At 30.4% G+C, this 15,627-nt stretch overlaps 1 protein-coding gene across 1 annotated transcript in view; it reads left to right on the plus strand.

The window, feature by feature from the left end:
- The window catches only part of Rat1 (5'-3' exoribonuclease 2 Rat1), a 184,175-nt gene that overhangs the window by 29,747 nt on the left and 138,801 nt on the right, over nt 1-15,627 (plus strand). The window contains exons 15-21 of the mRNA XM_085822832.1: nt 232-281; nt 992-1,036; nt 2,198-2,248; nt 5,992-6,111; nt 7,539-7,648; nt 10,769-10,853; nt 10,949-10,999. Of these exons, the coding sequence (XP_085678958.1) occupies nt 232-281; nt 992-1,036; nt 2,198-2,248; nt 5,992-6,111; nt 7,539-7,648; nt 10,769-10,853; nt 10,949-10,999 (512 nt within the window). The remainder of the gene's footprint in view (nt 1-231; nt 282-991; nt 1,037-2,197; nt 2,249-5,991; nt 6,112-7,538; nt 7,649-10,768; nt 10,854-10,948; nt 11,000-15,627) is intronic.

A 15,627-nucleotide genomic window follows, 5' to 3' on the forward strand; every position in this document is an offset into this window, starting at 1 on the left:
AAAAGCCTATTTGAGTTTTTCATCTAATATTGCAGTGTTTTACATTTTAAACTGGACAGTTAAGAATAGTAGAGTAAAAAGTCTATTTGAGTTTTTCATCTAATATTGCAGTGTTTTACATTTTAAAGCCATCCTTGCTATAATACTGTAGGTATGTATATAAATCGTGGATGTGTTTACCAAGATATTGTAATATTTTATTTTATTTATTTATTTATATATTTTTTACAGATTTAGGTGAAGTTGAAGATGAAATCTTTAAAAGACGACAGGAATCTGAGGTAATTTTCACAATCTGAAGTTTGTGAGATGTAATAAATGGTATTTTAATAAAATTTAAATCAGAATTACTCAGAAAAAAATATGAAAATTTTCATGTTCTCATATGGAAATGTTTTAATTTAATTAAATTTTCATAAAATTACAAGTAATTATAATGGCTTTTGGCGGCCACCCAGACAATATAGTGGTTAGGGGAGCCTGAGTGCGATACCGAAGCGCCTGGGTTCGAATCCCGGAGAAGGCATGGTTTTAACTGTCCATCCCCTCATAGGAGGCAATGGTGGCCCACCTATTAGGTGCCTCCATAATAAAGAGACCACCACATCTGGCCTTAGTATAGATTAAAGGACTCTGTTACAAAACTGTAACTGTTCACAACCTGCCATTGGGAAAAACAAAATAATAATGGCTTTTGGCTTCTTGTAATATATTACGCACTGTTTTATTCTTATTCTCTGCCCTGTGTTTTGTCATAAACTGTTATTATTTGATTTCATTTTAATGGGTTTTGCTCATAGTAATTTAGTTTGCGATATGAAAAAATGGTAATAATAAAATTATATCAAATTTTTAACAGATTAGAAATTTTTAGTTTTAATTCAGAACTGTTGCTAATTTGTTAAATAATTTATGGCAATACATACTTGTAAGCAGTACTTATAAAAAATTTTAATACTCCTGTTGTTAATCTGGTCATTATTTTTTATAGTTGGCTTTTCGTGCACGACAAAAGGACAGAAAGAAACGAATGAAGGTAATAATTTTTTCTAAGCAGAATTTTATGCAGTTCTCATACATGTTTTCTGAAATCAGTTATTTAAGTAAAATTTCATGTGTCTCTCTTGAAAGGGATTTTTATTGAAAATTACTGAAAAAAGTACATGATATAAAATTCTATTTATTTAGAGACAGCAAAATATAGTGCAGAACTAAAAATGTAGAATCATCTTCTCCTTAAGTGTATCTTTTTAAGCATTTGTGCTAACTTTTTAAACACTGACTCAACTTTTAAAATAAGTGAATCATCTTAACCTGTCTTCCTTTTCATTAAAAATTTTATAATCTGTTTTTCGTGTAGTAGTAATTATTGTCAAATTTTTAAACACAGTGAAACATCAGATTACAAATACGTCTTTTCATGAATAAATTAGTTTGTAAACAATTTATCTGAATCAAAAAAAAAAAACAACTTGCTGGCTGCCCAACATGTGTCGAGGTATAGAGACTGAAATTAACAACAAATGATTTTCAAAGGTGTTTAAGTAACCATTGAAACATAAATAACACTCCGGGACTTCTGGGAACATTATTAAGTCTTTTCATTTCATTCATTAACAAGGGCCATGTAATTTAAAAGCTAGTGAATTCGAATCAGTTTAACTTATGGCCAGATTATATTGTTGACTGAGGTCTTCAATGTTGAGTTTTTTTTTTGGGGGGGGGGGGATTGTGTAAAGTTTTCATCTCATTTTATTTGCTTAATATAGTTTATCTTTTCCCCTTTCTTTTTTTTTTTCTTTTCTTTTTTTCGGGGGGGGGGGTCTGTCTTATATTTTATAATTTCCATTGGTTTTGTGTTATATGAACCTATGCTTAAAGTATTATTGTAAAGTTTAAAATGCAACTGCATGGTCTAGGAATTGATTAATTCACTTTACTATAATTCCTCTGGAAAAATAGTTTCAGTTTACAAACATTTCAGATGACAACACACCTTCGAGAATGAACATAAATTTGTGAAATGAGGTTTCACTATATATATAAATTTGTGAACTGAAGTTTCACTAACTTCACTATATATAGTTTTTGATTTAAGTAATTATACAGTTTATAAAAAATTCCTTTGTGTGTTCATGCAGTGAACAATATCTGAATTATTCTTTGCATCAACTTTAATCTAAAAATCTTTTCCTAGATGAATGACGACAGACCTGCTTGGACTCCAGGTGGGCAATTTAGTCCCATGGTATGTTTTAAAAGATCTTATGTCATAAAATTTTTCAATTATATTTTGTTTAATCCTTTAAATACATTAGAATCTGTATCATTTTATTTTGCTATTCTGCTGTTCAGTATTATTATTTTAAATTTTAGAATGTTTAATAATATTGTTTGCATATATTTTAGCTGTGACTTTCTAGAATAAACAAATATTGTGTGTGTGTGTGTGTGTTTTCCATTATTTTCTTTTTAAAATGATTTAAAATCTATTTTTAACATATTGTAATTAATTAGCATTTAAAGTTTATTATTTTCAACTTTGTGTTTCAGAACAAAACAGTTTTTTTTAAATAAATCACATATAAGATCTAATGAATAGACATCTTTAGAGTAGTGTAAATCACCAAACATTAAGGGTTTGTCTCTGAAACTCTAAAGTTCTCCTCCAAAATACCATTTATATGTTCTTTCTTATAATTCTAAAATGATACTTTGGTACCTTGACCCCTTTTCTTCCAATCTGCATCAAACCTAAAATTTGATCTGCCAGGAGCAGGCAGAATTTTTCATGTATAATGAATTGGAAAGCTAACTTTCTATCCTTGGAGGGTTTAGAAATTATTATTTAAGAGAAAAGGTATTGAGAGCTAAAAAAAATTATACAGATTTAAACTGCTTATTGTTATGAAATAAAACTACAAACAAATGGACTTTTCTTTTGTAATTCATTTATAAGGTATAATATTTATGCATTTATTTTGTGGTGGCAAACAAACAAAAAAGAAAGGGAAAAAAGATATCTATCATGTAAAAAATTATAAAATTCTCTAAAATATTTCAAATTCTGAAAATATGATTAAAGTTGTGAAATAAGATTTGATAATTTTCTTCGTAATTTTGTCAGAAATTTTATGTTGCCTTTCTATAACATAATTTGATTATGCAGGAAAAAGTGGAAATGATATATGTCATGAATAAATGGAAGATTTACGAATAAAAAGGAAAATACTTTTATGTGTGTCTAATGTTTAAACTTGATGCATAAGCTTAAAAAAATTTGGGCTTAAATTTTGTGAGTTTGCTATGAGGTTAGTGTTTACTGTAGGAGAATCGAATTTTTAGTGCCTTTCATAATTCATTTTAAAAATCCTTAACTGTTTTGAAATAAATAAATAACGTTTATATCATCAGATTAGCAATTTACCCTTCAATAAAATTTTCTTAGAATCTGTAGCCAAAAAGTGTATATTTGTCATAAAATATATACTTTTCTATTTTTATCCTTTTTCTTAAACTTTGGGAAAAAAATAAATATTTTTAAATAAAAAGTTCTGAGCTGTGGGAAAGATGCTTTATGTATAATCACAATATTTTTAAAATTAAAAAATTAAAATATCAAAATTAAAATGTTCATTATATATATATATATATATATATTAAATTTAACAAACATTCTTTATTCGTAAAAAGCAAATTTTAAAGTTAGGTTTGGAGGCAACTTTCCCTTGATAAGTCTGACTCCTGCCTGCTCAACAATCATTCACTTATGCATTTTTCTAAATAATTTTTTAAGATTAAATAATTTTTAGAATTTTATATTTATTCATGAATTTGATACTTGCACTTGATTTATATATACTCTCAGAATTTAAATGATATTGTAGATTAGTTCGCACAACATTAATCATTTATTTGTTTGCATTAAATTAAATTTTTTAATTAACTTTAAAATTTTCTTTTAATTTGCTTTTTACAAATAAAGAATGTTTGTTAAATTATTTAAAATAAAATTTAACTTTATTCTATTGAAGCAATTATTGAAGTATTTTTTTATATTATAGTTCATGTGTAAAAAAATTTATTTAAATTGGCTGTAAAATTTCAGCATTTTGATATCACTGTGCCAGTATTTCCCGAGTTTCATATCTTTAAAAATTTTACTTAGTAATTATTAATAATCATATTCTTTAATTATCACATAATTAAAACATGTAGTTTGTACTCAGTTCAGAAGCATTTAATGTTTTCTGTATGAAGTGATGAAAAGCTTTGCATACTGTTTCATGAATTCTATTTTGGTGTTTATGTGTCTTGATGTAATAAATTAACTGTACCTTACATGCTGTCAAAAAATTATTTAAAGAATTACATGACTATTTTTTTTAGCCAACTAGTTTAATCTATTCTGTACTATATGTGAAAAGAGAAAAAATTTTTTTTTTTTTTTTTTTTTTTTTTTTTTTTTTTTTTTGTTGTTTCCCTTTTTAAGGAAAAAAGGAAGTTGAAAATCACATATGATTTATCTGCAAATCATAAAACTTACTTTAAATTTTTTTAACGCCTGATAAAAAATTTTAAAAACACAAACTTCATATTTTTTTTATTCTTTTACGAATGCTGACTGTTATTTTCACAGCAATTTGAATCATCACCTCATATATTACGTTCTTAACATGATTCTAGATAGGAGATATGTGGAGATGAATTAATGTTTTTAAGATTTTATGTAATTATGCAAGTATTTTTTTAATGAAGTACATAGCAGGATACAGAGAGAGAGTTTGATGAAATTGCATTTATTACTGAACCCATTTGAAAAGAAAAACATAGTGTCCTTGAAAATTCTGTATTTACTACCCTTTGCAATCACTCATAATTGATAGTAATACAACAAATAATTTATAGTTTTCTTATTAATAAATTTAGTTGTGTTTGTGAACGTAGTTACACTGCTTCAGTTTGAATGCTATATGCATCTAGAGATGGCTTAATAAGAAATATACAAAGAAATTAAATTTAATATGATTAAAAAAGTCATTCTCTGTAAAAATGAGAGAAAAACTGACACATTTTATTACCAAATTGTTACTTGTTTAAAGTAAAGTATAACTCACGATTCAGTATGTCTTGGGGAAAAATATATAATTTAATATTAATATATATATATATATATATATATATATATTAATATATTAATAATATTTAATAAAATTAAAGAAATATATAAAGAAAGAAAATCTGAAATGTTTCAGATTTTAAATTACGTCCAAAGGGGCATTTTTTTAACATTTTGTCTGTTACCATTATTTATTAAATATCACGTTCATCGCACTTAAACCATAAAATTCAGTTCAAGAGCAATATCACAAAATAGTTTTAAATTGAGCGTATCTTTAGAATTTCCGATACAGAGTCTTGCACGCTGGATATAAAAATGTAATGTTGCCATTGCTCGCTTTGAAATCCTTGAGTTTGTTAATCAAAAATTCATTAAAGTTTTACAAAATATGAAATCGATAATAAAACAAATTTCAAATTTGGGCTTCCACATGCCCATATTCACAGTAGGATTACGTAATTCAAAATTCGATGGCTCTATGTACTGTTGTTTTATCACAATGGGAGAAATATACATATATTTATGAAGATTTTTCATTATTTTATTTCTTCAAATATAATGCAGGACTCTAATATTGGTTGGCAACAGTTGGGAAAGTGAAACGGACATTTATAGTGAACCAACGCAAAATCACTAAATGAAAACAATAGTCCTTCAGGGACAAATTCCCTTTGCACTAATAATGGAAAAAAAAAAAAAAAAAAAAAAAGCTTGAGTATTTTAAAGCTCTTCATTGAACATCCCATTCTTCATAAAGTTATTTTGATTTTGAATATTTCCAACATACTCAATCTCAGACTGTTTTAATTTAAAATATTTGTGTTAGTTACTTTTTATTAACTTTCTTCATATTTATAATTTTTATTTAGTCTTTGTCAAGAACCCCTTCTCCAGTTCAAAATGCCCGCCATGAAGCATATCAGATGAGGATGTATGGCACTTCGCCTCAGTCTGGTGGAAGAGAGCGACTAGAATCTATGCTTCAGCCTGTGAGTGTCTGTTTAACAGTTTTCCTTGTATTCATTGCTCTTAATCTGTGTAGTGTTTGTACTTTTAGGGATGTACTCTTTGTTACTGGTGTTTAAATGCCAAAGACAGCTGCAAAAATTAGCTTTGAAGCGTCATTTGTAGTAAGTTGGTTTGTAGTGACTAATATACTAATATACATGTATGTGATAGAAACTGCTGCATAATTAGAAAGATGACACTTGAAGGAGAGACGTAGACGTAGCATAATCAATCGAGCATAATCTATTGCTGGATACGAACTAATTATTGAAACTATATTTTCATTGCACATGATCATGAGTGCAATACGCACACCACAATTTTATATAGAGTATCACATTTTAAACAATGGCATAGTTAGCAGTACAACAAAGCGAAATGAAATGACATCTGATTGGCAACAGAGCTACATGCTAACTGCGCATTTATCCAATCTGCCCAGTCTGTTAAAAGAAAGGTTTTGGTGTAAGTTAGAAAGGTTTCAGTTCTTAGAGTGTAGATTCCAAAATAACCATGCCATCAGCATTGTGCAGGCCATGCAAGATGGATTGATCTAGAAATGGTGCAATCCAGACAAGTTATTAGAACTTTTAGAATAGAAGTTAGATTAAATTATAATTTTGTTTTATATACTTTTTATCTTGTATATATATATATATATATATAGCTTTTTTTGGATGAAATCTTCAGATTCTAATCCCGTGGGAAGCTTTCAATTGAAACTGGGCGCCGTAAGGCAAATAGCTCTAAAGCTCTTTGCTTAAAATAAAAAATGTAGTGGTTTGTCTAATGCAAAGGAACATCACATAACACTGATATTTCATAATTGTTTTGTTTCACAATGGCTAGATAATCCTGTATGAAGACTTTTTCCTTCTTAAATATTACCTTTTTTTTTTTTTTTTTTTTTTTTGCGAAGTCCTCCATGTTTTAAGAATTGATAAAAGTTTATGCTTATGACAGTGTTGAGGTCTCCCATAGAGGGCATTGTAGCACCCCTAAACTGTGTGAGAAAAAGTTTCAGTTTCAGTTTGAGTCAGAGCTGGTGTGGTTTTTTGAGAATGTAGTGTGATGAGCTATGTAATGCGTGTTTGCTATGTGGAGTTTGTGTGTTTTTATTTAAAATGTGGAGCAATTTTGATGGAGTGATATTCACAGTCTTAGCAAGAACTCTTCAGAGATTTATGTCATTTTGATAAATGCCATAAACCTTTGGGCATACTTCTTCTACAGAAATAAAATTCGCAGGAAGGTTTCATTGACTAGAAATGCTTATAATAGTAAAATTTTAATTTATATTAATATGTACTTTTAATTTCAAATTAATATACTCTTTTATTTCTGGCTTATTTATCAGTATATATTATTGATATTCATTTTCCTTTATTTGGAATGATTCTTTTTATAGGCTGATTCTCAATCTCAGCCCAACAGTAAACCTGAAACACCCAAAGGAAAGAAAAGGAAGCGAGAAGATGAAGATTCTGATGATGAACCAGAACCTGAAGATGATGTGCGGTAAGAAATGTTGTATTAAGTTATTTTGTTTTTAAGCATAATTGATGAATCTAGAAAAGCCTATATGGTCTATGTAATTTTAATGTATGAATAATGTACTAAAAGTTGTTAATTCCGACACCCATAATCCGGAATGATCTATAATCCGGACCTCAAAGCTACAAACTTTCTCCGCATACGTTGCATTGACACGTGCGCATAGGCATTTATGCGTGCGCGTAAGACCTTTACGGCTGCGAATATGCATGTGCGCATACGCATAATACGTTTACGCATGTGCGTTTAATGTATAACGGACGGTATAAGCTAAGCTAAAATTATCTAATTCAGTTAATGTTGCAGATTGCGTTGTTCCTTAACCTTCGAATTGGATCCGGCTTATTATTTTTTGCAGACTGTTAGAGCAATTTTATAAAAGTAAGCTTGAACTTTCGATTATGTCAAATAGAATTTCCGATATATATTTGCTAATATGTAAGGGATCTACAAAGCGAAAGTATGTTTCCATTAAACAGAAAGTGGAGTTGCTGCAAAAAAAATGGATAAAGGCACATCCTTTGATTATCTAATCATTCCGAAATATGTTTATCAATTTCACGCTGCTCTGCAGGGGGAGGGAAACGATGTGGCCGGCGAGCAATGAATTGGAAGTTGATCTGTCAGTTGTCCTTATCTTCAGGGCAGATGTTTTTATTTTATTTGGTTTATAATTCCTTACTAAATATAGTATTTCATCTCGATGTACTCCTTTGATATGATTTAAGTCAAGTACCTCGTTATTATAACTTACTTCCGATAGTGAAGAAAGTGACACAGAGGTTATTGAAAACAAAAAAATTTTGATTGACAAATTAGTCGGTGTTCTCGACACAGCAATTTTAGGACTTGAACAGCGGAACTTTGTAACTAAACAAAAAATTATGTCTGTTTAATAGAATTAAAGAATATTATCACATGAAACGAAGCAACTTAAACAACTTACATTGAAAGAAATGTTTAATAAAGTAAACAAATAAATATTAAGCTTTTTCTTTTTGTAAATTTTGATACCCTTTAGATCATAATTGTTCTTTTTTCATAAATTACGGTTTCATATTTTTAATTTTATAATATCTGCATGCCATCTTACCAGATTTAAACTGATGATCTATAATTGGAAAAATCAATAATCCGGAATCGCCGAAGTCCTGACGACTCTGGATTAACGACTTTTGACTGTATTGATGTCTGCTGTTCCATTGCAAACTATGTTGTGAAACATAATTATATTGAGCAGTTGGTCCCCACAGCTAGCACTCATCTGGAAGATTTTTTTTAAATTCACTAGTTTTTTACAAGAATTATTGTTATTTAATATTGCTGCTTGACTTATGTGTCTAATGATGAATCAGGGCCTGACTTGCATTCATTATTTCAAGCCATCCCTGAATATGTTTAATGATGCTGTGGACTTTTCTATAGTCAAGTTCTTCAAAGGCTGTTTCTTGAAGTTATTCCTTGCACAGGCCTTGTTGTGTAAGCAGAATTATTATCTTGTTGGTAAGGGAAAGGAGCTTTACCAAATTTAGCAAAGACCTACCTCAAGCCAGTAAAGACAACTGTGTCATAATTTTTTTTTTTTTTTTAATTTGAACTGATTGGTAATATTATGATACACAACTTCTTTCTTCACACTGTGCATTGCCATTACTTCGGTAGTGGCAAATTTTACACCACTGCATGCTAAGCCTGAACTTTTTTAATAAAGATGCAGTGGCCTATGTTGAACTGGTTTGTAGCATTTTTGTATTTTTTCTCTTTATGGCTACTCATTCTGGCTTGGTTTCAAAAAATATTTGGACCGCAAGCCACTTCCATATTATTATTGTGGTAGTGCCTTTACTTTATATTCCTGGGTTTGTGTAGCCACACCATATGGGTGAATCCATTATTTGATTAAATTGGATGAATTATTTTATTATGACAAAACACACAGAACAACCGTCCTGTGGGGATGGTTAGCTTTATAGAGAATTTTAGAGAAATATACCTGTATTTATATTCATTAGGATGAAGTAATATGAAGAAAGATATAAGTCTTGTGTAACTCACTGAATTCACTAACGATAATAGAATATTAAGTGGATTTTCAATATTTTGTTACTTTGGCTCTCGGACACTAGTCAGCCTGTGATATATCCAGCAATCTTTGTATACTGTGCATTGATCTTTGAAATGGATTTTTCAAAACCTTTGGGGTTCCAGGAAATTTTTAACATTTCTTTTTCTGAAGATGGTAGTACCCCGACCCCCCCCCGAAAAAAAACTGAAAGCTTTTAGATTTTATATTACACCCAAAGGGGTATTTTATTAACGTTTTGTTGATTACCTTTATTTATTAAATATCATGTTCATAAAATTCAGTTCAACAGCAATATCGGAAAATAATTTTAAAATCAGCATACCTTTAGAATTTCCAATATACAGTCTCGCACGCTGGAGAAAAAAAGAATTTTCCCATACAGGGTTGCCATTGCTCGCTTTGAAATCATTGAGTTTGTTAATTAAAAATTCATTAAAAGTTTTACAAAATATGAAATAGATAATAAAACAAATTCCAATTTGGGCTTTCAGATGCCCGTATTTGGGTTGAAACGTACATTATTCAAAATTTGATAGCTCTAGGTAACGTCATTTTATCACAATGCGAGAAACATGCATTTATGCAGATTCTTCATTATTTAGTTTCATTAAATATAATATAGGGCTGTAATATTTGGTGGTAACAGTTTGAAAAGTGAACCGACATTTAAAGTTTTCAACGAAAAATGCCAAAACAAAATTAATAGCCCTTCTGGGATAATGCCCTTTAGGCTAAAAAACCTTTATTCTGCAAAAAGCAATTATACACTTAACGATTTTCTTTGCTTACAAAAGCTTACAGACCACTCATATGGTATATGTAATATATATATATATATATTTCCTTTTTTATAAGCTAATTGTGGCGTTACTTTTAATAGCTTGTTCATATTAATTTCTTTTCATTATATATATCATTTAATTTTAGGGAGCAGACGCTGTAATGTTAGTAACAAACTTGATTTGTTCTTTTGAATAATAATTTTCTATTTTTACTAGATTGTGGGAAGATGGTTGGAAAGATAGGTACTATGAAGTGAAGTTTAAAGTTAGCAAAGATGATCATGAATTTAGACATAAAGTGGTATGTACTTTTGGAAAAGAAAAACTATGAAATTAATTATTACTAAATAAATGCTATTAAAATAAATAATTATTGTATGCATTTTTTTTGCTTAGGCTGATGCTTATGTGGAAGGTTTGTGTTGGGTTCTTAAGTACTACTATCAGGTACGTACTATTTTTGAGTTTGTATTTTAAATGTATCTTTAGTCAGGACTACTGCCCATGGTGCTCCTCAGGCACCTTTAAGCAAATCAGTTATTGCTGGTGAAAAGAGAAATCTTCACAGAGTTACTTGCATTCTTATATATATATGTACAGTGGTGGCCAAAATTGTGGACGCTTTTGGAAATTTTTATGTTTTTGAACTTTGTATGCTTATAGAAAACATTACGTTTCACAAAATGCAAACTTGTATATATCATTTTAAAGAGAATTTATTACTGAATTCAATACAAAGCACAAAATTCAATTATTTGCAATACAAATAAAGTGAAATGATAATAGTTATCGATATACATTAGATAGTGATGATTGCAGTGAGTTATCAGTACTTAATAGGGTACTCTTTATTTTTGATTACAGCTTCACATCGATGTTTCATTGAGCTGACAAGAGTTTTAAGCTCTTCTTTCGTTATTAAATGATGCCAGGAAACAATTATAGCCTCAATTAGTTCCCTTTTATATGATGGGCGCCTCATTCGGACAAGAGTTTTCAAACGGTGCCACAAATGTTCGATAGAATTGAGGTCAGGACTGTTTCCTGGCTATGAGAACAATTGAATGCTCTTTGTACGAAACTTCTGTTGTTCTTTCGATATTTTAACTGTGTGGCAAGGAGCAGAATCCTGCTGGAAAATAAACGAAGCATTGTTGGGAAAGAGATCTGTGATGGAAGGTAGAAGTTTTGGTTCTAGAATAGTGTTAATGTATTTTCTGCCATTCAGTGTCTCATTGATGACATGAAGGCGACCAATACCATCTGTTGACATGCATGACCAAATCATAACACTAACTGGGTTCTTCACAGTTGCTTGAATGCAGTCAAGATGTAGCTCTTCTCCTATTCTACGTCTTACATATTTTCGCCCGTCACTACTGAATAACGATATCTTAGTTTCATCACTCCATATAACTTGTGACCACTGATCATCTGTCCAATTAATGTGTTAATTTGCCCACTGTAGTCTTTTTTTCGTTGCTGAAAATTAAGGTAAGGCTTTTTTCGTGGAATTCTACCTCTCAATCCAACATCTGTTAATCTTCTCTTGATTGTTCTTGAACTGACAGAAATACCAGCATCATTCAGATCCCTTCTGATGGCCGCTGATGTCATTTTTTTATCTTGGAGACATAGTCTTTTTATTCTTCTGTCATCAATAGATGTCATTACAAACCACTTCATAACTGCGTTTTTTATTTATATTAAAGTACATATAACTTTTTTGTATTGCAAATAATTGAATTTTGTGTTTTGTATTGAATTCAGTAAAAAATTCTCTTTAAAATGATATATACAAGTTTGCATTTTGCGAAACGTAACGTTTTCTATAAGTTTCCAAAGTTCAAAAACATAAAAATTTCCAAAAGTGTCCACAATTTTGGCCGCCACTGTATGAGCAAAAGTTTTACATTTGGGGAGAGGGAAGAATGTGGACAGTACAGTACAAATCAAGTTTCAGTTCCTATTCTGATGATTAAAAGCAAATGAAAATCCAATTTTTGTGGTAGTGACCTGCAAAAAGATATTTTCTCCCTTACGAGTGCTGCATTTCTTCAATTTCAAGACTGATCATCATAAGATTACATACACCTTTATGCTAGGGCACATTTATAAAGGTTTCTGTGTTTGAGACCATTGATTAACTTGCATGAATGTGCCAGCAAAGAACACTGTTATAAGAATGCCCCCTTTGTGTTAGAACGTTTTGATAATCATGTAGTAATCAGCATGATCTGCTGCTTAAGTTAGTTATTTCTTAGATGACACCACTAAAACCTTATTGTTTTGTTGTTGTTGCTTATGCTCATTTGTTTGACATAGTCAGTCCAAGCCCATGAAATTCCTTGTGGCAAGGAGCACAAGATTACTCCTGCCATTGGCAACAGCCTTGAGCACCATTCAGGTGACAGTGCAATTTAGCTTAGTTCTGCCCCCAATTTTGATGGAGAGCTGCTCGGTGGTACAGGTCCGAGGGTCTCCAATTGCTTTCCCCTTCCACCAAACCACATGAGAGGACTGTGCTGCCATGCCGCACCAACACTTATACATTTACGAACATCCATGTCTTCTCCGTGATTCGAACCCGGGCCCTTCGGCATGGCAGTCAGCGACACTAACCATTATACCAGTTGGGCAGCTCTTATTGTTTTAATTTGAACATCTGATAAAATGGTAAAAAAAAAAAAAATGATCAAAACAACAGTTAATTTTAGTGGCACCATCTGAAAAATAAATAACAAAAACAGTAGATCACATATTGTATTACTTTTACTACTACTATGTTTACTTGTCCAGGCTATCTAATTAATTTCTAATGCAACTTTTTTTTTTTTTTTTTTTTTTTATGTTGTTACTTATACACTAAAATTAAATCTTAATATAAAAAATTAAAAACATATAAATGAGGTCTTATTTAAGATTTATATATTTTTAAATGGTATTTGAAAGCATTTGAGAAAATTAACCCTGAAATTGTAGGATTTTTCAAAATGCTTATGACAAAAGATATTTATGTTAGTTTTTTTATATGATGCATGAGTAAAAGAGTAACATTGATTCTACTGGATGATAAAAGCATTATTTTGAGAGCATAACTGCCTATTCAGTTGCTTTCTGCCTTTCTCGGTTATATATAAGTGTTTGATTGTTTCAACTGAGCAAAACTTCTTTTCTTATTTTACAGTCCTTATAATATGATTTTTTGCTGCTGATAATAGGTTAAATATTATATCAGGAAATGATTTAAAGAATTTCTTTTCTGATTTATATACATGTTTCAAAACAAGGTCGATAGTATCCACCAGGATTTAAGGTAATCATTGAGATTTCAAACACTCTATTTGTTTCTCTTAATTGTATAATAAAAATCATTAAGTACTAGTCTGGTAACTTGAATTCTTTAAAATAATATTATGTCTTATGTTTGAAGAAAATATATGAACCTGATAAAATAAAAAGCAATGGAGGAAACTTTTTTCTTAATACTGTTGCCAACATGCTTATTTTAACAGGAAGGAAAATAGTGGTTTAAAAGAAAATGTTATGTGTAGTTAATTACTGTTTCACCTTATGCATAATATCATTTCAGTGGTATAGAGGATACTAAGAAATAAGTGCAGAATCTTTTGATAAAATATTTTAGCACATTTTGCTGAAGATAGCTTTGATCCAAGACATGAGTACAAAAGCCAGAGTGATATATAATAAACTGCTGATTAAAAGAGCAGTAAAGCAGCTCATTATAATAAGAACCAAAGCAACCTGTATTTGATTTAGTTTTAGAAAATGAACAATAATGCCTTACATAACAAATACATGAACAGATCCAAAACTTTAACCTGTAGTACAAACTGCACCCAAATATTTCAAAACATTAAAAGCAGAACTAAATTTGTTTTATTTTGTTTTTATAATATGTAAATATAAGAGAGAGAAAAAAGTGTCTGTGATCCATAATGCAAATCCTATGAGTTGAGCAGGCATAAGTATATGCAGGACGGTCATAACTTCCTCGATATATGAATCGAGTGGCCTATCCAGTCAACCAATCAAAATGAAGTTTCAGATATTATTTGAGGGTATGCGCTTGAAATTGTGTTGATTTAAAACAACAGAGCCCTTACGGTTACGGTGAAAAAGTTTCCAAATTTTTGAATGGCAACACCCTCTTTTTCATTCACAAATTAATCAGAGCATTAAAAAACCATAAATGGCATTATAACGATGCACGTATGAAAAAAAGTAGCAATGTAAAACATTTTCAAGGAAGAGTATGGTCAGGATCCAATGACAGCACAAAAGAGAAGAGGGAAATAAAACTTTTATTGGAATTACAAGTTTTTGATGTGTACAATAGTGTGATAGAGTCATCACCCATAACTTCAGTATCATGGCAACTGTGATTGTCCAACCTCATTCGAATGTATTTCTGGTTCTGGGTTTATCTGAAATCTAAGCTGCACACATCAAATCAACGAAATTTATCAGAGCTGATAGATACCATAAAAAGTTATACAGATTCCTGCTGTAATCCTGTTGTCATTGTTGTCAATGATCTCCCACATGCAGTGCATTATCATCTGTGGTGGTGGACACATTGAAAACTTGTAATTCCAATAAAAGTTTTTTTACCCCTCTCCTTTCTTGTGTCATCATTGGTCCTTTGTAATGCTCTTCTTTGCAAATGTTTTACGCGAGCAATTTTTGTCATGCTGCATACGGTTTTTCAGTTTGCTGCTGTTTATGGTTTTTCAGTTTGTGCAGGAAAAAAGTGGGTTATGCCCATGAAAATTTAATTTCTTTTTACTGTAACCATAACCATGAGAGCTCTATTGTTTTATTTATCACAGCCTCAGGTGCACATTTTTGAATAACGATATCTGAAATTTAATTTTGATCGATTGAGCAGATGGGACGCTAGGGATTCATATGTCAGGGAAGCTTTTTTAAGACCACCCTGTATATTTGTCAATGCTCTATTACCCCCAAGGAAGTATGTTCTTTCCTAAGCAGGAAGAAGAGATGACTTAGAAGGGAATTTTGTCAGTTGAAGAGGGGGAGAATACAAATAG

The sequence above is a fragment of the Stegodyphus dumicola genome, chromosome 8 (genome assembly GCF_044657685.1).
Source record: "Stegodyphus dumicola isolate Sdum_Otavi_A_Nest chromosome 8, ASM4465768v1".
In the NCBI taxonomy this organism is placed as follows: domain Eukaryota; kingdom Metazoa; phylum Arthropoda; class Arachnida; order Araneae; family Eresidae; genus Stegodyphus; species Stegodyphus dumicola.